The sequence below is a fragment of the Gambusia affinis genome, linkage group LG06 (assembly GCF_019740435.1).
Source record: "Gambusia affinis linkage group LG06, SWU_Gaff_1.0, whole genome shotgun sequence".
NCBI classification, from domain to species: Eukaryota; Metazoa; Chordata; class Actinopteri; order Cyprinodontiformes; family Poeciliidae; genus Gambusia; species Gambusia affinis.
In genome coordinates, this window is record NC_057873.1 from 10,192,533 (window position 1) to 10,216,923 (window position 24,391).

At 38.4% G+C, this 24,391-nt stretch overlaps 1 protein-coding gene and 1 long non-coding RNA gene across 2 annotated transcripts in view; one reads left to right on the top strand and one right to left on the bottom strand.

Moving 5' to 3' along the window:
* Positions 1-24,391, bottom strand: part of LOC122832651 (chloride channel protein 2-like) — an 80,530-nt gene that overhangs the window by 41,386 nt on the left and 14,753 nt on the right. The window contains exons 3-12 of the mRNA XM_044119620.1: positions 16,224-16,355; positions 15,222-15,350; positions 13,273-13,406; positions 12,029-12,106; positions 8,049-8,127; positions 7,593-7,718; positions 6,575-6,659; positions 3,620-3,721; positions 2,787-2,871; positions 10-165 (exon numbers count right to left, since the gene is read on the bottom strand). Of these exons, the coding sequence (XP_043975555.1) occupies positions 10-165; positions 2,787-2,871; positions 3,620-3,721; positions 6,575-6,659; positions 7,593-7,718; positions 8,049-8,127; positions 12,029-12,106; positions 13,273-13,406; positions 15,222-15,350; positions 16,224-16,355 (1,106 nt within the window). The remainder of the gene's footprint in view (positions 1-9; positions 166-2,786; positions 2,872-3,619; positions 3,722-6,574; positions 6,660-7,592; positions 7,719-8,048; positions 8,128-12,028; positions 12,107-13,272; positions 13,407-15,221; positions 15,351-16,223; positions 16,356-24,391) is intronic.
* Positions 22,574-23,121, top strand: LOC122832653. The gene is made up of 2 exons (XR_006370855.1): positions 22,574-22,954; positions 23,030-23,121. It is a non-coding gene; the product is annotated as an uncharacterized LOC122832653 (long non-coding RNA).

The following is a 24,391-nucleotide window of genomic DNA, read 5'->3' on the forward strand; positions in this document are numbered from 1 at the left end:
TGTTCCTACCTTCATGATGACGAAGAGGACCAGTGTGACGAAGACATTGACTTGTGGGTGTATCCAGGCTTGGGCTTTTCCCATGTAGTCAAATTCCTCAGCAATTCCCTGTTTTGCCCATGTCCGGTTGTCAAATAAAGTCCTCAGAGACTCCTCTTGAGTCAACTACAAATCACAGGAAATAATAATTACAAGTCAGAATCAGGTACCAGCACTTTGTTAATCAATTGTTTGTAATATAATTGCAAATTATGTAGATTTATGGACTACTAAATAGTGTGTATTCAGTCTGTAAATCAAAAGGTAACTAAGTCTAGACAATTAAACTGTTTTTATATAAAATTGTGTTTTTCTAATATTTATCCAGACCTGAAATATTCCATGTTTACCCAGACTTTTCAAGACTGTAAGAACCCTCTTCATTTCCTAACATTAAACCCAGAAAGTTCATATTACTAGCAAACATGGGAAGACAGAAACATACTATTCAGTCCCTGGAAGTATACAAGTTGCCGTGTCCACAGAAAAACAACCAGAACTCTTAACAGCTTTGTGATCTTCTGTTACGCTTGTGTCAAACTCCACATATAACTCTGTCTCTTGTGCAGAGATGGATTGACTGCAAGAGGAAGAATGTCAGACAGTCCATCTGCCAGTTATGTGGAAAAGCCTGGTTACCGGGAAACATGGTGCCACAATGAACCAGTTTCACTTTCTCTGAACTAAACAACTACACTTACTGTCGGCACACATCTTTCTTTCGGGACAAACAAAAGAGAGATGGTTGTAACTGGAAAGAAGCACTGACTGTCCCTGATATCCTCGCATTATTTTGTAATATTTAACCCCAACAGATGTCAAATGTTTCTGGTGAAAATTCTGTAGTTGATCTACGAATAGATAATCTTGCAAAAAGAGAACTTTTATGGGAACCTTTTTTGCCTCAAATATCTCCTCCAGGGCTCAGAGCAAAAACAAAATACAAACTGTTAACAGGTTCTTTCAAGTTGAATTTGAGATGATTTTCATTTAGTTGCCGTTGTTTTTGCTTTTTCCTCATGCTCACACCTGCTTGTTTACAGCTATCCATGGTTGTTAATGTGACAATTGTGTTTTTGAGCTTAATTATAACGCATTTAGAATTTAGAAAATCTGAGGTTTGGGCCCAGATTCACAGCAGGTTTTAATGGAAAGGCCTCCTCTGAATGTGAGCACAGGAAAAGATGATGAGCTCAAGGTTTTACAAAATGTCACCAGAGACTTAAATTTTACAATCTCTGTCAGGGATTATGCTGTGACAAAATCATCTGGAGCCGGACAAAAATCACATCAGCTGCAGACAGTGATGGAGATAAAGTTCCCACTGGCAGAGATGATGATGAAGAGTGTGCCAGGAAGACAAAGGAACCACAAATACAAATTTCTGAGTGGGTACTCCAAAGAGAGGAGCTTTAAAAGTAAGCCAGCATGGGCAGAGCTTCAGAAGTCTTCAACACTTTCTTATTTGGAGCCAAGGTAAAGAGAGGGAGTCAATCTGTGTGTGTGTTTGTGTATTGAGTGTACAAAGGATGGAGAGTCTATTCCTTTTCTAATTCCAATTACCCGGTTGAAGGGGATAAAATCAGAGAAGGCACAACACATGCTCATGAGTCATCCCTGGAGCAAAAGGACAATATGCTCGTCCATGTCTCCAGTGTCCAGTGTTAAGCTATTATGACCAGAGGCTTAGAAAAAAATAATGAGTTTTTATGTTATTGGACAATTTAACCCAGGGGTGGGCAATCCTGGTCCTCGAGGGCCGGTGTCCTGCAACTTTTAGATGTCTCCCTGGTCCAACAGGGAGACGCTTGAATCCAATAGCTGAATCACCTCCTAAGTGCAGTCAAGATCTCCAGAGTCCTGCTAATGACCTCATTATTTGACTCAGGTGTGTAGAAGTAGAGACACATCTAAAAGTTGCAGGAGACTGGCCCTCGAGGCCTGGAGTTGCCCACCTCCGATAGATGCTACAATCGTATCGATCAACCTCTAGCTGTAAACAGAGTACATTCTTACAGCCTTTAGCATATAGCTCCTTATCGGTACAGACCAAACAAAGAACCATCAAAGTCTGTTGTAGCAGTCCGGAGGATCAGCTGGGATGCCTCCAGAAAATGCAGCTCTCTTTTAACTAACTTTTGCACAAAATATCAGATGTTTCTAACCATTAAGTCATAGTGGATAAAGCTGAAAATGTAACCATTAAAGTCCTATCTGGCCTACTTTTCATACATGATCTTTCCAACACTGAACCACAAAGCTACTTCACAATATGAATCAGGCATATCCATAATGTGACGCCTGATAACCTCCTGCTAGTGTTGGTTAAGTTTTGTAATGCATCCTTGAGGCGCTCTCTGTTTCATTTGATCTTCATTCACTGTTTGGATTGACTGTTGAATGCTCTGGAAACAGTCTGCTACACATCACTCTATTCATGATGCTACCACTTCAGCTCGCTGGTCACTATTCTCCAAATTCCAGCAAAGTAAAATTGGAAATTATTTATGTGATCACTGCTGATCATCAGAGGTACCAGACAACCTTGAATTCATCCCAATCCTTCTGGTTTTCTTTTAGTAGGTGTAAATCATTAGCGTGACATTGACTATGAAGAAATGCATGTCTGAATTGTGTTTCGGTGAACAAAACAGGCAATTATTTAAGGTCAAAACCTGCAAAGCAATGCAGTTTATGCAAAAGAGTATTATTTCTGTCATAACTTTTGAAAGATGTTGGAACCATACCTTTGCAGCCATAAACTGTCCAAATCCAGGAGGAAATGTCAGTGTTGAAATCAGTAAAGTGACCAGAGCTGGATACAGCAGTCGGCTGAAAGAGTAAGAGGTAAAAAGAAAAATAAATTCTCTTCGTATTTGCAGTTTATCACTTTGAAGAGTAAATATGCTGTAAGTTCAAGAAGCAGCCATGTTGAAAAACGCAATCCTTGAGATCCTTATCATCATAGCAGTTAGTTATCACACAAATTTAAAATGTTCAATGATTATCAAGAAATATATGTGTAGCTGTTACTATTGGCTTTAAATGAACAGCCCAGAATGTGTCAAAGTGATTAAACAGATAATAAAATTTGTGTTTGTTCATGCCTTCACAATTTTCACTGAAATACAAAAAGCTTAGAATAAGATGTCTGTAAAACCTTTTATTATTGTATCATAATAAAGTACCACAAAAAAGGTTTTCAGGGGTATGATCTTGAAATGCCACTTTAAAACTGTTTTAAGCTTATTGTTACTGTATGAGTCCTGCATACTGTTTCTATGATTTGTTAATGGTACAAAAGCAACTGAGTTTCCTGCTGGGTTGAAGGAGTTGATTTCTCATCAGGCTTGGGTTAAAAGATGCTTAATCAAAGAAAACGTTTGGAACTCTTTGGGTTGTTTTGACCATTTCTTCTATTTTGAACTTCTCAAAATACAGTAGACTACTGTATACATGCATAGAGCCCACAAACACATCCTAGTGTGTGACTCATATGAAACAATGCAGAAAAATTTAGGCTGGGCGCAGGGTGCAAGTTTCTCCTGAGACATCCGTCACATACTTCACATGTACTCACTTCTTCATGAGGAATTTGTTGATGGTATTTTGTTTTCTGATGAACTGGACAATCAGTCGGTTCAGGTAGACGAACAAAGCACCAATGAGTCCACTGGCAATACTGCAGACAGAGAAACTGGGCAGTTAGTCCTGTTTTCCCTGTACGGTGTGATGAAGCAAAATGAAACTAAATTGTATAAATTAGTTCAAGAGTAAACAAAGCAACGCATCAAGTCTTCTGTACCACCTCCATACGTTGCTCTCAGTGCATTTGGCCACAATAAAAACAATAGGAATGTAATGAGGCTCTAATGCACTGGAGGCGGGTGTCAGGAGTAAGTGCAAATGTGATTCAGTGAAGCCATAAAATGAGTATTGGTCAGGGAGAGAGATGATGTGGAGGAGCAGCATTAATGTAAATACAGAAAAGCACAAAAGAATAATAGAACAAAGACGAAATGGAGGAAGAAAATTGCTGGACTTAAAACCAAGAGACTAAAGCTAAGAGTGAGACAGACGGAGCGCGCTGTCAGCTGAGGAAGTGTGGGGGAGTTGGAGAAAAGCCGAAGGAGAGGTTTATATAAGTACACATTTAAAAGCGCTGTGGGAGACCTCTTTATGGAAGCCAGAAGAAGAGAAAGAAACAGGAAATAAGTGAGTGTGTGTGTGTATATAATACTTGCTGCATTATTAATTCCATCAACTATGTTTGAATAAATAATGACCAGGATGATGAGGTAGTCTTTAACACCCTGATGAGGCATAAAGAAAACAGCAGGTAAGCTTCTGGGTTCCTTTTTTCCTAAAAAATAAGCAACAATTTTTGTTGGTCTAATTTCAGTTTTGGCCAAAATTAGTGCTAGGTCTCATGGGGTGCTGATCGAGGAGGTGTTAGGTAATGGTGGAGTTGGGTAAAGCTCTCCCTAATCTGTTTTATTGCTTATTTTTATTGAAACAAAATTCCAGAGAGTCCTAAGAAGGCTCGGAGGAGAACATGCAACAAATATCTTACTGGATCAGAGGAAGAGAAAAAGCTGAGAAAAAGCTCAGAAGATGCTACATTCACCTCAACCTTTTAAGAACTTCTCAGACTTGCATTTCACTAAATAGGGTCATTGTACACACAAACTACTCAGGACTACATTCAGTTCATTCTCTATTGGAAACCTCAAAGCTTCTCAAAAAACAGTTTGTTGAGAAAATCCTCTATGAAGTTCAAATAAGAGCTACATTAAAGCTCATCACTGGGTGCATTCATCTCCATATGTATGTTGTTCTGTGCAGTAATGAGGTCGAGTTTCACCAAGCGAGCTACTTCTGACGCCTGAAGGTGTAACAAACAGCAAGTGGAATAGGAAGGAACTCTTCAAAGACTTGCCCTTGGCAGCATGCAGCGCAGCACAAACCGGTCCTGGCCTAGTTGACTGAGACAATGACCAACTTTCCCTGCTACATGGATCGTAGTGAGGGGAGATGGATGGATAAGCTCTCTGTTCCACAAATATGTTGGCACCGAGAGCAACAAAGTGAAACTGAGACTAAGCATTCCAGGGGCCCTGTTGATGTCCAGGCTGGAAAGAATATTTAGAGCAAAAAGCATCAGAGTAAGAGTAAAAGCTGAACAATAAGTCATGTTCTTAAACAGCACATTAACAGCTAATCCAAAAATGGCAATCTTTCACTCTGAAAAACAGTGACGGATGGAAGGCAGAGGAAGAAATGAGAGCATCCGTCCTATCTCTGCCCCAACTTTTATTTTTTTTTTCAGGGCTTTCTGTATCATTCACAGTCAGGAAAAGCCCTGAAGCTATGACAGAATAAAATAGGACATCCCTCAGAGAACAGGCAGCTGCTGAACAGGGCTGAATTATCCATGTCAGGAGACTTATGCAGGCCACCCTGAGGAAACACCCTCCAAATGCTGCAGCAAGTCAAGATTCTTCCATTATAAATGGGATCACCTGTCACGACTTAAGGAAACATGCGTTTTTGTTGATTTGCTACCTTCTGCACCTTTATGGTTTAAAAATGGATCTTTTGCTGTAAATGACTAGGTACAATTTGTGTTGAACAACATTTTTTTATCTAAATTGTCAAACTCCTTTCAAGGGAGGGTATTCTGCAACTTTTACACAGTTTTCTGCTTCATCACACCTCAATCAAACAATGATATGGTTCACAGGAAACAACTCTTCAGGACCTGAGAGATAATTCCACCATTTTCCTAAAGTCTGCTTAGCAATTATGAGTGACCGAAAAAAAAAATCTTTTGGTTATTTTTAACTACTATCCAAGTGCAGAAAAATAGCAGCTACAGGCAATGGCATTTGTGTTTTTTGTTCTTCCAGAATGTGTGATGCTGTCGATCTGCTTTGCCCTTAAGTCTATCAGTAATCATTGATTGCAAGTTGTAGACAATCTAGAACAGGAGACTGCTACCTTTAGAATCAAAAGAGCCATTTTGCCCACAGACAAGCAAAAAAAAACAAACAAAAAAAAAACACACACACACACATTTAGAGTTGCAAAGGTTATGTATTTTAGATAAATATCTACTAGATATTTTCGGTTTTGATTTCTAAATTTTAACATGAAGAAAATCCTCAAACCTTTGCAGAAAGAGAACGGATAGTTTCCTCTATGGGTTGTTGATATTCGTGGAAAATTATGTGAAAAATATTTTTAAAAGAAATTTTTTGTTGAACAAATATTAAATATTAATATTAAATACTAATATTAAATATTAATATTAAGTCTTAATATCAAATGTTAATATGAAGTATTAAATTAAATATTGAACAAATATTTCAACAAATGTGTAAGTTTTATGCAATTATTTAAAACAAATTCCATTATTAAAAAACTGTAAAGCTCCTAAAACCTACATTTGTTCCGTATTTTTAAATGTCAAGAGTCATTGTGGAAGATCCAGAGAGCCACAGGTTGAAGACCTTTGACCTTGGGGAAAACTCACCCAAGGACAGCGAAGGCAGGAAGCTCCAGAAGGTTAAAGGGAAATTCCAAACGGAAACTGGTTTGTAAAAGTGCTGTGATGGTCTCTGAATAAGCAGAAACATTCAGAAAGTGAGAAAATAGAACAAGCCACAACAAAACACACAATATTGGTAATGTGAGGTCCAAATTGAAGGTTTTAATTGTAGGTGTTTCAGTTCTCTGTGCAGGTACAACTACAGTTCATGCTTTGTTTCTAATTACAAAAAGCAACCTTGCCCTGCAGACCAGAACTCCTGCCAGCACACAGTAGACAGATGGCTAGAGAAAATTAGGTGTTGGAAATAAATGGTAGTAGCCAACAGATCACTGGGGACCTGCAGTGCAGCTCTGCAAACCAATTCTTGTTCCTGTACAGTGGCAATACATTTCAGTCTGCTACCAGAGTTTCTAATATTCCACTGAATTCAGATGTTATTACCACCAACAGGAAATGTTAACTTCTCAGAAAGGTAATGATGTATGCCATAATACAAAGAGCGGATTCAGACATAAGTATTGAGTCATACAGTTCAGGTTCTTCTTCCTGTTTGATAAGTTACTTATTATTCATTACAGGACAATTTAACAAGCTGAGAATATTATTCCAAATGGTTTTCAACAGCTTACAATTTCATGTTGCTGAAATATGATAGGTTTGTTGTAATTTGTTGTAGCTAGACCTCAAAGGACCTGAAAATGTGTTTCCAAACTAATAAATAATAGGTAAAATATACTTAACATAAAATTTTAAGAATTGTGGTAAAGTAAACTTCAGTAACATGATATTTAGGTTAAACTTCTTCCAATCTTTTATATGTGCACTAATTTTTAATAGTCGGACAAACATTCTTTTAACAATTTAAAATTTGTTAAGTTTTAGCAGATGGTGTTTTGCTCTGATTAGTGAATATGTGTGGTACAATAGGTTCAGCATTAAACTGCTGAGCTGTTAGGTGGTTGGTTAACAACATGATATAATCTGAGCATAATGACGTTACCTTGGTCTCCTTTCCAGACAGCCAGCAGTCTGAAGATGAAGGCACTGACAGTAGCTGCCAAGAACCCTCTCCAGTAGTTCCTCACAGCAAAGAATGTGACTGTTGCTTCAATACTGAACAACACACCTGCAACACAAGGCAGAACAGTAAATTGTGGCATATCTTTCCTACAGACATATCTTAGAACATTATGGGATTGGAAGAGAGCTGTTTAAATGTGTGATGGTTAAACAACAAAATATGGTGTGTGATGTGAAAACTGCTTCTTTGAGCAAGTCCCCCCCAGATCTCGTATGTTGGACAAGGTAGTTCAATGTGTTCTGAAGAATTTTAAATCAAAGATTTGGATCAAATATTTCAGTGATTTTAACTTTGATATAAAAGTTGTTTTCAAAATAACTGTAGAATTAATTGGACTAATTCAATCAAAACAATTAATTTGTCCTGCAAACTCACCTCCTACGGGGGCAGCAAAGCAGCAGGCCAGTCCCACCGCACAGGCTGCCACCAGCATCTCAGTCTTTCTCAACTCATTCTGAAACACAGGTACAAAATGACAAATTTATTTTATTTTAAAAACAAACAAAAAAAACTAATGATATGAGAGATGAGTTGTAAATTTATACAATCGTCTTCAAGCATTTAGAAGCATTTAAGGATTGTTTTTTTTTTTTCAATTTAGCAAGACAATGAATTTATTGACAGGTTACCATTACAGTCAATTACCGTACATATCTACAGAAGGTACCAGAAACAGGACCATTAAATTGCATCAGTTAGAAAAAATCAATTAATTAAATAATTAAAATCTTGAAAAGACTGGCAAACCCTTAAAGGAACCAACAAGACAAAACAGTTCATATAATATCAGACACATCTAATTCAGTACTTTTCTTACTGAAAATTACTAATTTCCTTTCTTTGGGTATGGAGTTTCAGTGTAAAACACAATAAACCAGATAATTGAAGAGCAGAAAAACAAAGATTGTTCCACCTTTTTGCAGGAGAAAGTGGATCAAGGTGCATTCTGAGAAATTGAGTTTTTTTTTCCTTTGACCATTTAAATCTCCTTGGTTCCCAGGAGACTGAAGTCCTTCAAGCAGCATTGTAATGTGAAAGACCGGTTAGAAGCACTTGTATTTTTCTCATTGTTCTGAGGCTTTAGCATGTGGTGCTACTTCTGACATGCACACATCTCACATCAGAAAGCAACTAATGCTTATTCTGACCCAAATATTGATGGATGAAAATATTTTACCTGAGAGAGAAACTCAACTAAAGTGGATGCTGATAATAAATCTTCCTACTTTTTATTTTTCCTGGACATATATACTGAATATTAGACAAGTCTATGGACTGATTATGCCAAAAAAAAAACACAATTTCTTATGGCATCTGACAAGTGACTTTTGGTCCCAGCAGTATTGGATAAAACTTGTAAAACTCTTATCATTGGATACTTATTTAAATACTGTCCCTCTTCCTCACAGTGGTAGTCATTTTGATAGGACAAAGAAAGGGAAGCATGCTGGGAAATGTAGCTGATTTACCTTAATCCCTACCAGACCCGACTCCTTCTTGTGGCAGGAGAGCAAGAGACAGCGTTAACAGGCAGAGAACAAATGATTAAACTGTGTGAATCAGCGCAGCCATTTGAATGTTTTAGCATTTACACTCCATCACCTCACGTTCACAGATCTGAATAAAAACATGTTATGCAATTAGGTCCAACTAGCCCTGTACAAATAATGACATTCTCCACATGCATATAAGCCTCTCATCCCATTTTTGTGCTGTAAAGTACAGCACTCTGGAAAGAAAAGCTGCTTTTTCACAGCCCACAGGTTACATTAGCATACTGTACTTAAAACTGTGGAGAGGCCCGGATCCAGCAGCAGTGGCACACTTCACTCATGCATAACTCTTTCTATTAAAATGCTATAAAGTGCAACACATGACTCTCCGGGGATGAGGAGCCACTAAGAACATTAGATGGAAACAATGATGATAATAAAAATGATGCATGTGAAGATGGACAAATGAAAAGAGGAAAAATGGTCGAATGAAAAATTTTAAATGAAGACAGAAATGTGACAAGTGGTGTAAGATGCATGTCAAATTAGAGATGCCCACTTGATCCATTCTTGCATTCATTTAGATTTGGGTATGGTGTGTAGCTTTTTAGGATCTTTTTAGCCTACTTTATTTTGTCAGACGTTCTGCTCAAGTGAATCTTGATTCTACAGGTCTGACAAAAACAAACCTGGGTGTGGTTTGTGAAATTCAATTCCACTTTCTAAAATGGATTCCATCATAGTTCATTTATGATTTATCATACGAAGGTAGTTATTTTTCCACATAGTTTAGGTTTTGATAACATTTTCCTTGTTGGGAAATAACAAGGAAAATGTTATAAAGCTAAATGTAGCTTTATTTAAAAGCTACATTTTGTATTGATTCTGCGTAAATTTCTCAAATTTTTATCTTAACATTTGAGTGTGACAAAAAGCAAAAACAAAAGTAATTTGTCAGATGGCAGATAGTTTTGTTTATGTAACACAAACATTCCAGCTCTATCTGCGCCACCTATTTAGGAAGCTGGCACTAACCTGAAAAGATTTACGGAGCAATAAATCTTTCCAGAACTGTTGTGAATTTTGTGACCATAGATGCATCGAGGAGGAAGTTTTCAATTGAACTGCCCTCAGCGCTGCTTTCAAACCCTCCAGTTTCTCCCACAGTTCATTCCCCAAAGAGAGCAGCTCACATCTCATCACAAGGAAAGATGAGAGTCAGAGAGAAACTCTGCTTCCTGTCAGATCCCACACTGTTCTCCCAATGGATAAAACTCCAACCCCACTGAAACACAGAGTTGTTGGAAACTGTGCAGCTTGTTGACAAATAAAGGGCAATTAAACATTTATAAAATAAGTTAATAATAGATGTTAAATTTATGTAAAAGATATTGGAGAATATGAGAGAAGGGGAGAAAATCAGCATTTTGAGCCTTAGTGATAAACCTTAATTTCTGCATAATACGTAACCACATAAAAAAAGTTACGTAACATTTTAATGAACTGTATACGGTGTCTTGTGGATCTAGACACTCCCCTTGAACTTCTTCCTATTTTACATTATAACGATCAATATCAATGTATTTTACTGACATATTATGTGACCAAGACCAAATAGTAATAGAGGCAGAAATGTTTACCCGTTCTTCTTTTCTAAGTAGATCAAGCTCAGTCAGACTGGAGAAAGGAACTTTTTGAATCTCAAATCCTGCTGCAGATTCTTAGTTGGACATATATCTGGAGTTTAACTGGCCTACCCCAACACCTGAAACTAAGCCGTTACATTTCAGCTGCATTTATGGTTGCAGTCCCACTAAAATATGAATCTCTGTCCCATTCTCCAGTCTTTCACAACCTCTAATAGATTTTCAATAAGATCATCCCAGACGATCAGCTCTGACCAGCAACTCTGTTCCTTCTAAAGACAAGTTTCTCCACAACATGATACTTCCACCACCATGTTTCACTGATGTGATGCTGAGTTCCGGGTGATCAAGTGTTGTTCCCTCCACAAATAACTTTTTGCATGAAAGCTAAAGCACTTAATTTTGGTCCCACATGAATTAAGTGGGACCACTTAATTCAGTGATCCCACTGAATTAAGTGGGACCAAAACTCTTTTTTTAAAAGAGTTTTTAAAAAAACTCTTTTATTTTAAAAAAGAGTTTTTTTCTTGAAACTATAGTCCAAATGTGGTGCCTAATTCCTGGGGAGTGTTGAACTTTTTGGATGACGTCTCCATGGTAATGACCTCACCTTCCTCCAAGTCCTTAGATGTGGAGACTGAATGAAGTAGATACTTTAGGAGCTCTGTTCAACACCCAACAATAACTTCAGTGCTGGTCCTTTCTAAGTTGCTGGACGGTTTCCCAGAACTTCTCAGAATTCGTCAAACCCCTAGGTTGTTGGATATCACACTAAGGAGGGCTAAAAATTAATCCACTCTGAATCTTTAAGCATTTCATTTATAAATATTTTTGAAAACCTGTGTATATTTTATCCTTCCACTTCAAAAATATACGGAAGAGGATTAGGGCCACCAAAAAAAAAAAAAAGAATTCTGAGATTAAAGTCGGAATTCTGACTTTAAAGTCAGATTTTTTTTTCTTTTTTCGGTGGCCCTAATCCTCTTTCGTACAAATATGCACTAATTAATGGTTTTTATTTGTAAACCTTAACAAAATAGAAAGAAATAAAATGAAATAAAATGTGAAACAAGTTTGATTGGTATGAATAACATTGAAAGAATCTAGAGAAACAGCAAAGTAGACATCCCAATATTGCTAGTGGCACTGAAATTAATGCAGTAGAAATAGAGAATAGTGAATCCTTATGAGTCATACCAAAATCTGTGAAACTCACCTCATAGTTTCCTCCAAACAGAGACATAAACTTGCTGAGCAGAGCAGCACACAAACTGGCAATGTGCACAAAGGGACTCTGACAGGAGGAAACATAGAAGTCATGAGACAGACGCAATCACTTCAGGTTAAGAACCACTTTACAACCCCTCCCTATTTACTCTAAGTCACATGTGACAACATGCAGGGGCTCTATGAAAAAAAATCAAAGTGTAACTGATAGGATTAAAAGAGAATTAGAAGGGGGTGCACAGATAAAGAGGAGGAAGAGGTCTGTGCTGAATCAAAACTACAGATGCTGCTGCAGTGATGCGTAAGCAAAAGACCCTCAGGGGTTTCTGTGTACATGTGTGTTTTAGCATTTCTCACCTTTGAAGGCCCATGTTTCCAACAAATACTACAATGTGAGGACCCATTACTTATTATGGGGCCTCATAAGAAGAAGTGCTGTTGCTGGGTTACAGACAAGGTTTAGGACTAAGATGTAAATTGATTTCAGGTTTAGGGTGATTCATAGAAATGAATGGAAGTCAATGCACAGTCCTGATTTAACAGTGGAGATGTGTATTCCTGAAAATCCCTGCTTAAAATACTTTTGGAAAAACAACAGACTACATTAAAATCTACTCAGTTAATATAAACACATCTTCCAAGAAAATAAATAATTTCTTCTCATCAGATTAAAAGACACTCCATGTAAATTGCAAAGGGTTTATTTCCTCCCAGATTTCACTTACTGCACTACACCTAAACTCCGACTAATGTGATTAGAGAAATTTGAAAATTTTTCAAGTATTCTTGAAAAATCTCAGCTTAAAAGTTCCAAGCAAAATTCTTGATGAATGTCCACCTCAAACACCAAATGTCTTAGTCATACTGCATTTCTCTTTTGCCATTAAGGATCTGTGATTGTGTTAAAAATAACATATAGTCAGAACATTTGAGGCAATTAAATGCAAACCCATGACTGCATAAATGAATAATTCTTAATAACTATGCAGCTGTACATTCCTCAACATGAGTAAGAGCGGCCTTTAAACCTACAAGTCGTGCACTGCAACAAGTGAGTCAGTGATTCACAAAGTTGCCAGCTTGTGCAGTGTGGGTCAATGTGTGTTGTCCCTACATCGTTCATTGGCCTGGTTGTGTTCAGATCACAAACTGATGCTGCCATTATGGCAGGGTGGAGGATGAATATTGATGCTGCTGCATCTGCATGGGTGTGGGCCTGTGTGTGTGTGTTACCTCCTTGCCCAGAGGCATGCCACTGCCCAGGGCGCAGACGAGCCCAATGACTTTGGCCACAAACGTTTTGAAAGTGAGGAACTCCTTCAGCACCACCCCTCGCAGGATGGTCTTCATCTCGGGAATGCCTGAACCTGCAGGACAGAAGGCGAATGATTAGCAGCTGACATTTCAGTCAGAGTTGATTCATGACTTTAAATATTTATGACAGAACTGCAGAATATTAACACATATCTAACAAGTTTTCTTTATTTATCCAACCAACATGCCCAGGCTCGCTGGGAGTGGGTTGTTGGGGTGACTGGGACCCATCATTAGTTTGTGGTTTTCACACTACAAACACAAGCCTGACCCATACAAATGAATGCATAACTTTGGAGTCAAAGTCTAGACCAAAGTCTGAGACGAGACGCTTCATTCAATATGACTGAGCTTGAGAAAAGAATGGGTCTCTCTAGCTCACTAGCTTTGATTTAGGAATCTCTAGACAACATATTTGAATGTGTATATGTGTATTAATAATAATTATTAATAGTTAATAATTACTAAGCATTAGTAATGCTTAATAATGCATTTAACTCTCCCATCCCTGCATTCCGATACAGAGGAATGGAGGTAAAAACTTACCAAATTTCTGCTGGAAAAGCCTTCAGATTTTTAGGAGGACACCCATCACTTTAGCCTCTGTTTGTGACAGTCAAGTCTCCTCCTAACCCGCCAGAGTGTACTTACATACTGTGCTACACTGCATTCAAATAAACCAAACCTGAATACCAGGAAGTACTGATGTGTTCAGGACACTAGTGGGGGATTTACTGTTCTTTCCCAAACTTGTAGAGAAACAGGAAGGGCTATCTAGGGGAATGAATGTGAGGATTTCTGAGAAGGTTTTTACTTTCCGGTCAGAGGTTTCTAATTCAGTTATTGTGAATATTAATGTTAAAAATGCATTTTAACAAGCCTTTTACAGTATACTAATATACAACAAAAAAATCTGATTTATTTTAAAAAGACTTGCTTTATTCATTTAAAAAAGAAAAAAAAAACTGTCTTTAGGCTCCAGCTAACAACCATGTTAGTAATTGATTATTTCAACAATTATTCAGACAATTAATCATCTAAAATGAATTGGCACATTTTGCAAATTTTTCATTTATCCACTGAAACCTTTTCATTCAATATCAGAAAAACATTAAAATATGCAATTAAATAATCCAATTCTGTTTCAATTAAACATAGCAATTCTTTAGTGGATGCTTGATCATTTGCTGCAAAGGATGCAACTGCAACTACAAAAAATACTTCTAACAATATGGAAGGGGCAGCATTATGCAGAGGGACAGCATCATTGCCAGTAGCACTGCTGCACTGTTCAGAGCTGAGGAAACAAAGACCAAAGACTACTTCCAAATTCATGGATGTTTCAAATGAACATCCATGAATTTGGAGCATAATCTAATACATCTATTAATTCTAGCCTGAAAAGTTGAGAACTCATCATGGGATCTGCCATTTCTAATAAGAGTGTCAAATGTCCATGCAGAAGCTGGTTGATGGCAACATAATGCTCAATGATCCACCTTCCTAAGGGACATCTATCCAAATGTTATTGGAGGTGTTTCTCTTGTTTACTATCTCTGTAAATGAGAGAAAACTAACAATACATTCCAGCTTCTACACAAAGTTCTTGGTTTAAAAAAAGTTGAGTTGTTGGGTCATTATTTATTACATGTCCTAAAACAATTGTATACTCATCATGACTGGAAATGTATCAAATCTTAAAACTGATTGACTGGTTGTGAAATTTTGGTCAAATATAAATTTAAAAAGAAGAAAGGCTACACCTTCACCCAGTGGTAAATAAATGCATTCTGTGTTTGTGTTTTTGTTTTGAAAGGCCTAAACCACCATCCTGTCCAGTTGTGTGTCCGTCTGTGTGTTTGTCATACCAACAGCCTGGGGAGCGAGGATCTGAGTGAAGCCGGCAGAGAAGGTGATCAGAACCAGAGGGCAAGTGACCCAGGCCAGGTACTGCAGGAACACGTTACTGTCCAGTCTATCATACATCCAATTCTGTGCTGTGGAAACACACATAGGTAGAGCCAACAGGTGTATATAAACAACAAAATTAGAGCAACAGCACAGACACAGGAGGGAGGTTGTGTATTCATGCAGGGTTGGACTGTGTGGGAGAAACAGGCCTCTTGGATCATTTAAAAACAAGCGGGTTGAATCCAGTTCAGTACCAACTGGAGCAAACAGATCTCTGTTAGTTTATTTTACCTTCATTTCATTTAGAAGTTTGTTTTAATTAGACAATATCCTGTTAAATTTCAAACCAGGTTTACAATCTTACCTATATTTTCAAGTGTTTATCCATATAAACCTCCCATTATCCATCCTGACATTTAAGACTAATCAAATATTTTTGCTCACTCACCATTGACTTCTCCTAATTTATGCCAATTTATCTTTTATGAACTTATCCTACGATGCAGTATCCCACCAAGATATGTCCAATCAAATTTATCAGCACATTCTTATCCTAGGCATCAACTTCCATTGGGTTTTGAAAAGGCTCCAGGGTAACTGCAATATTCTACAAACTCTTCTTTTTATTTCACATCACGTAAACATGATGGATATGAGTTTTGATCCAGGTGAGAAACTGCCTTACTCAAAGTGATCCAAACACTAATTTCCATCAACCTTAAGCCTATTCCTGTTACTAACTCAGCAATAAAGTGAGAGGCTTGCAACATATTCCAAAGTGAAGATGACTTGTGTTGGCAGGCCTGAAATTGCTCTGTATTAGGCAAAAAGTAAAATCTAAGTGTTTTAAATTGGTTGTCAAGCCTCAACATATTGATCACAGACATTGGAGTTTAACAAGAACTTTAAATACGACAAGTAGAACATTTTGCTGATAATAGCCACCTCTGCTCTCTCACCTTGTAGGAAGACAGCGATGCAGATGTCTACAACCCAGCTGAGGAGGCCCGTGACCAGTCCAAGCAGGATCAGGACGATCCAGTCCTCTCTGATTAGTGAGATCAGGAATTTTTGGCAGCGAACTGTGCAAACTGCAGGAAGACAACAGAACATGTTAGCTGAGGGGCATTACACAGATCAGAGCCGTGTTTCAGTCCAGGAATTAGTTGATATTAAAAAGTGCATTCCCAAAAACTAAGACATAAACTGTCACTGCATTCTGAGTGTTGAAAACGGCTGTGTACTGAACTGATGAAGAATTAATTTGTACACATCAGGCAGACGCTACCTGGCCCCCCTGCTAGTCATGCATATTTCCTCCCTGGATAGCAGAGCTACTGCTCTGAAACCATTTGATCTGTGATCAGGAATGGAAAATTTAAATGGTTTTGTGTCAGTGCTTTTCAATACTTTCCCTGGTGCACAAAAGTCTCCCCAAAGCATCATGCTGCCACAACATTTCACTGCAGGAATTGTTTATGCATCTTTTGCGAAGTGTTAGTTTTCCAACCATATGAAGTTCAGAATGTGCTTGTGGCCTGACAAACTATAAGAAGTTCAAGGAGTGTGAACAGTTTTGACAGGCGTGATGGTTTAAGACACAGTTAAATATGCTGCACCCAACTAACTAGGCTCTGGTACACCGTTTAACAGAAATACTCATCATGACTAATTGCTGGAGCTGAACATTAGCTTGATTGTGAAATAGAGCAGCAGTCTCATTAGCAGGTGCGCACACAGTAGGGTTTATATATTTCTCCACGGCAGAAAAAAAAGTGACATTTAGAAAAATGTTCTGGCATCTTTCAGCAGGTTTACATTATCTAAAGAAAAAAAACTTCACACTCCCCTCAGTAGAAGAAAATGGCAAAATCAATAGTCTGAGTACAGCAGTATTCATAATTTATTACAGCTATCGCTCCTTCTTTTTCTCTCTGAGCCAAACAACTCTCCTTAAATGCCACTGCTCTGCAACCATTTGCTCTGTGATCAGGAATGGAAAATTTAAATGCTTTTGTGTCAGTGCTTTTCAATCAGATAAGATAAAAAGTCCATTTGAATCAAACAAACTGGACTTTTACAGTCTTGTTACGTTCCTATAATAATATTCATGGTACATTCATTCAGTCAAATACAAAGGATGCAACAGAACTGAACACCATAAGAAAAAAAAAAACACTAAATGATGATGTTCTTGGTGAATATTGAACATCATACTGATCTACACCTCTCCTCTCATAGAGTACCACCTCAGCCAATATCATCAACATCAGCTTTTTGCATTAAATTTGTGGATACTGCTTGCATGGAAATTGTGATATCAATCAATTAATTGATTGTAACTCTGTTATATAGCGAAGCAAAATAACCAAATGAACCTTGCTGTTCATTTGTTTCATTTAACACAGAGAAGAGCTTTCATTAATGAATGGTGATTATTTTCTTGCCCAATCTGGGGAAATTTAAATGAGATTTTATCGTCATGGAGCTGCTCCGGTTGTCATGGGAGCTTGGTTCTCCGGTCCACAAGTCATGAAAAGGCCTGTTGCTTGGCACCTGGACATATTTGATATTTTTAAAGGACCATTTTGATCTTGCATAACAAAACTAACAATCTTGACCATATTCTGTCAGAAAGATGGATGTAGTTCCAGTGCAGATTGGACTCCGCCAGAGCTCTTTTTTGTCCCTTTTCCTGAATGTAAATCAGAAGTTAATAAAAAAATTTTTAAAAAACAGCATAAAAAATATTTGAAGGTCCTGTGCATGCAGTCATTCTGATGGTAGAGAAAGGGAAAATACAGCCGTTGAAGCGGAGGATGAGGTGAGGAGAAAATACTGCAGGGATTGGAAAGAAAACCACATGCACACATTCTCCAATTAACACCTTGAGCTGTGAACTGAGGCAAAAGCTGTGAGAAACACATCCCCCATCGCACAGATTTGCCTGTGCTTTCCATCACTCCATCTCCAATTTTGTGACAGATCAGAGGAACAGGACTTGTACTTGAGTATATTTAGCTTTATGTGTTATGTGAGTGCATGTGCGCATGCTTGTGCGTCATCTCACCCACGGGCCGTCTGTGTTCCTACACCCCTTCTGTCATCCAGTCAATGTAAGAAAAGTGTGTGTGTCTGCATGCACACATGTAGCCATGACTTCCTTGTGCTTCTGCGCAGAGTGTCTATGTGCCTTTAAAACATCATGTGTAATTTGGACTCTTTGTATGTATAAATTCGTTAGCATACAGTGCTTGATGGCTTTTCAGCACAGATTTCAGATTTATTCGTATCCCAAATAGGGTAATTAATCTTACAGACACAGAAACACAGCGGTCCAACAGACTAGATGCTGCCTTTATTCTTCATGGCATGCAATAAGCAGCATGTTCCTTCCCAGTGACTCTTATCGGCAGAGTCACCCCATGCATCCTTCCCCGATCCCTTCATCCATCCTTAAATCACATTCAACCTCTGTCTTGGCTTCTGAGCTCCACATCTCCCTCCCTCTCTCTCTCTCTCTTGCAGGTCTTAATTGAAACTGTTCACTCCTCTTTTACACTCTTTCCTTTTCTCTGCACTCCTTCCTTCTATTCCGTTTTTAGTTTTACATGCACACTTGCTCAATCTCTCCTCACCAAGAGACATAGTGCCCACAAACCTGCTGAGACTAATTTAGGTTGCCTTGGATACACAGTGCATCAAGCTCCTCGGTCTGACATTAGGGAACTGCCTTAGAGAGTGGCCGTTTCTGCGTCACTCCCGTCTATATATTTTTTGTCAAATTTAAAGAACTACTGAACCATCTCCAATCACCCAATTGTTAACGATTTATCTGAGCATTTCAGATAAAGTTGTGGGGGGCAGATTTAATGTGGCATGTAAACATCTGCACACCTAGAATAGCTCTTTGCAACTACAGCAGACTGTGTTTGCATGACCTTTAGACAGAACAAAACCATTTTGGAAACCAACACTGGTCCCATTCTGCTGTGATTTTACTGTGAAAATGAGGAAAATAGAAAAGCAGAGTGAACACACACCTCTGAAGACCAACACTACCGGTCCATAATCCTCATTACTGCTTCCACTGAAAACCCAATTATTCAAATCACTCCTTCATATATTATGCAAGGTGACAGCCTTCTAAGGGTGTAAAAGGCCTAAAAGGCTGACCATTAATACACCATTTTTGCTCGGTCATGGCAATGAGGCATGCTCCCTCTTTGTGTCTATGTGGCTCCACATTCATTATGGAGCTTCATGCATGAGGCAGAGATTCAATTAGAAACGGCTCGCTGTGTTTAAAACCACCTGCTTAATTAGATCAAGAGGAGCACAGATGAACGTCACCGTTCGGATCATTTGAGTTTTAAATGCCAATGCTGACTGATACTGGATGGATTTAACCAAAACTGATGCTTGTCACCAATAGGTGTACAGACGCACACACCCGCACACACCCACCCACGCCCACACACACACGCACATGCACATGCCCACACACACACACGAGTTAAAGATTTTCATAAATTGTCAAATTACTTTCAGGATTTTTACAAACAGTGTCCTATCTGAGTTGCATCAGATTTTAATTTAACCAAGTGCAAGTAAAAAAGAAGCAGTTCAAAACAAAAGAGCTAAAAGAAGTTTGGATTGGGATTCAGAGTAAGAAATGTATTATTCTTCTGGTCTTGAATTAAACAATGGCTTAATTAGCTCGTCAGCATGCTATCAAGTTCTCTAGCAACATGCCAACAATCAGTTCCTTTGATCAAAGTGTGCCAAAACAGGAAAACATCTAAAACTTGCAGGACAGAACATGAAGAAGGACTTTGGACCCCACTATTTAAGGGCTGGACATACCTCCAAGGTTACATCAGCCCCATAGTGCTCACGGAGAAACATGCTCTTCTATTCATTTTTGAGCGCATCTGTATTTTACTCAAAAATAAATTGCTTTTTACAGCAGCCTTATCAGGGAAGATAATGTGATGTTTATAAAATTTCCACAAACAAAAGAAGAATACCAAAGATCTCATCAAAATCTTCAGAATGTATAATTTTTGTAACCTTTTTAAAAAGTGGATCTCTTCTGCATGTATTTTTTTTCTTATTCTGCTCATGATCTGACCAGCCATTTCTGTCGTCTGCACAACCTGCATGCTGACACACATCTAAGCTCCACATGTAGATGTACCCATTGGGTCGCAAAATTTACATCATACGGTATTCGTGTTCCAGTAAACAGTAGCAGCTCAACATAAAGATTTGAATATGATTTTAGAAACTTCAAGCATGGATTGGTTTGAAAGTATTCTATGAAAGCTCTTGCTACAAGAACCCAGGTTGGTTCCGAGTGTTTGCCTCTTACAGATTCCTAAATAAATCAAAGAATCAATGCGATTTCAGTGAAAAATAAACTAATTCTGTAAATGAGCCAATGCAGAACAAGGGAAAAAATAAATAAGCAATAAGAATGGAGATTACTAAATAAAGGAAAGACCTTACAAAACAAATCGGTCCCTAAGGAAAACAAAGAAATGTCGTTAGAGAAATAATGATAGAAATGTGAATCTGTAAATGTTTGTTCTGCTACATAATGTGACCATCGTCATTCCTGTGAACCCTGCAACTGCAACATCTCGTTCTCCTGACTCGTCTATTCATTAATTCCTCTATCCATTCCTCCTCCGCTCCCTTTTCGTGTTGATATGTTCTCTATGCTAATAAAATGAAGAGGGAGGGGATGCTTATGTAAATGTTCTGTAGCAGCCACTGCGTCGGTCCCCAGCGAGCAGCCAAAGCATCTCGTCTCGCGCTCAATCACTCGCCGAGTAACGACTGTTGTGGCACCAGTCTTATGGCTGCAGAACAATGTCTGCTTAATGAGGTGGAATGGTGTGTCTGCACGGACACACATGCAACACCAGATCAGGGGCTGGGACAAATCCGCCACCTTATTATACATAAATAGCTTGGGTGTGCTTCGTTAATTGCAGGCTTTAGGGTGTGTGTTTAAGTCATCTACAGGAGGGTAACGTTAAACCTACGCACCAAACCGGGTCGTCATTCCTCAATTTAAAGCTTAAGTAGAGCAAGGATGACAAATGCCTTGCAATACATATTAAAGATGCTTTCAAGAAATAAACAGTTTCTGCTCTGGATCCAAATTCTCATTAAAGGAGGATCATCACATGCTAAATACCAAATGCTGTAATCTAAGTTTCAGGCCTCATTTTGATTGTTAAGGAGCACCTTACCACCTCTGCATAACTTTAAACTGATTTTTTTAATACTTACTTTTGTGACTTAATACTCTCATGAGAAAAATCTGCCGCCAAAAATACAAGTTTGTCACACAGGAGAAAATGTAGCTTTGAGACGTTTTTCTGTTCAATCTTCTAAGGCGACGGCAGAAACGACACAGTCAGCATAAAAAAACTGCAGGTCCGAACCTTAATGTTACAGCGCTTATAGTCTGAAACTGTACCTTAATGTTTTCAAAGCATAGAAAGTTTGCTATGTTCACAGATATTCAATAAGTAATGTGTAAGAGGCATATCTCAATAAAGGATTGATCACACAGAGTAGCAATAGCTGAGAGGCCTCGTCTCCTAAAAATCAATTAATTATTTAGTAAGGATTGTACTTCAGAACATAAATATTTTAAAACCTTCAAATATTGCTTTGGATAAAGAATTTTCTTCCTCTTTTGCCAGAAGCGGCTGCTAAAATATGACGGAAATTTTAGAAAAGTTTTCTTGCCTGTGTTCGCTCGAAGTTTTCTTTTTGTCCTTTAACATCTCAGAGTCTACCAGTTTGACATTTCATGTCTGTCAAGTAGGACAAAATTAATGCTTAGGAGGAGAGTTTGATTACAAATTGATTCAACTATTGACCAGCACAATTATACCGTCTCCAAACAGAAAGAACAATAATCACAGCACCAGTAGAGTGTCACTCTGCTGTTTCACATTAAATTGTTGCCCACATGCTGCTGCAGTGTTATTGATCTTTGTGTGCAGTTTGCAAATGCTTATAAAACGCAATAAATTAAGCTTAATTTAAATGTCCTTCACTGCTGAGCAATACAACCAACTTAAAGCTGACATTTACAGCAGATAACAGGAACTAATCAATGAATTTCTTGTCAAGGTTGTGGATGCAATTATCAGTTAAACAATTGCACAATGTACTTTGGGAGAGATCCGAACTATGGAAATATTATTTTAGTTGACCAAACCTTTATTTTTTGGCTTTGAGCATTCCTAGAGTTATTTATAATCACCCCATTAATCCTACTGTTAGGTACTGGGGTTTTTGGTTTCTTTTTAGTTGTGGGTTGGGTTCCTTTTCTTTGTGTCAACCGCTAGAGGGTGCCAGAAGCTGCCGTCCCGGAGGGGTGTGTCGGATTCCCGACACACCGGTTGCTGATCACTCATCTGCTCGGCTGTTCAAGAGGAGCTGACCGACACTCATTCAACGCCTGAGTGTTAACCTGCAATGGTGCTGCACTGGAAACGTGAAGTTCCCTTCCGAGAACTTATTCCGCTTGTTCTTACCTGTCCGCCCTCCGCCGCCGTCTACTACCTCTGGACCCTTGGAACCTCAAAATACCCACTCGAAGATCCTCCCCGATCCTACGGCCCGGAACTCCCCCCCCAGCTCGTAATCCACCTCGCCACAAGTAAGACCACTCCTTTCCTTCGAAGCTCCCAATTCCCATCACCTGAAACTCACCATCTGTCTGTTACCTTCCTAGTGTGTCAGCAGACCGCGAGCCGCTCCCTGGGAGACGCTTCCCGCCCGCGATACATCACCCTTTTTTCTTTGTAAAATAAACCTTTAACGGAACATCTATTCTCTTGTCGTGTTCTGCATGTGGGTTAGGAAAGTTGAGCCAAACATGACACCTACATAACTCATGACCAATGCTTTTCAATAACAATAAAATGTGTCTGCAGTCATGTCATAATCTATTTTCAGGTATCTGCTTGAAATTTTCAAATTCTTGGAATACAAATATTTAACTGCAAACAGATGATCTCTGTTTACTAATTAGGTTACTTCTGAAGGCATTTTGTTACACTTGGTTTGATGAAGGAATATATGAATAAAGGGGCTTAATACGATTCATTACTTCATCTCAGTTTCTTTTTACACTGAGCTGGAGCTGGAGCTCTGAATTTCCTTTAAGTCATTGATTAATTTTTAACTGTCAGCTCCACATAAACACAAAATCAATACAATGGCCCTTACACCACCCTTTGTGAATGCATTAGTCTTTTTTTTCCATCTTTCCATGAAGTCACTTTTCTTCTGTCTCCACCAAGTCTATAAAAATGACTATAACAACCAACTTCACCCTGACCCCTTGATTTCTGAGGCTGCCTTCGCTCCAGGCATGGGGATTTGCTAAAAATCAATAACTAGAAAGTAAAAAGGCACAAATCAACTATATGCAGTTGTTAATTAATTTTATTGGATGTTTGCAGCTGTTTTAATTTAAGTTATCATTCGAAGATGAATCACTGAAACAAACTCATTGAAACAAACAGAATGTGAGCGTAGAGCACTCTTCAATCATTTTAAGTGCTGTACAAATGCAAGCTATTTGCCATTTACTCTAATTGGAGATCATTGTCTTGTACAAGATACAACCTTAGAGAAGAAGAAATTGGTTTACAGAAAAGTTCATGTTCATGTTGGCTCAGGGTTAGGGTTAGGTTCTGGTGGCATCAATACAAGCCCCTTAGTCGGTGTTCTTGGTGTGAGGAAATGTATCTTGGACCAATACATGAAAATCTTTTTAGAAAATCTGTCAACCTGTCTCCAAGAAATCTCACCACAAGTTGTATATGAACAGTCTTTAACTGAATTCCCATAATCTTTCACATTCATTACATTCATCAAGGGCCGCTGAGTCTGAGATGGAGCTCTTGAGTTTTTTTGTAATTTATTTGAGCGTGCCACAGATGGATTCACAGCTAATCTTGATAGAGTGCAGATAGGTGATGCTCCAACATGTTCTCCATTTATGGGTGCTATTTTACACAAGAACTAAATGACTCAATCATTTAGAAATTGTATTAAAACAGTATCTCAACAATTGGAAAACTGACAT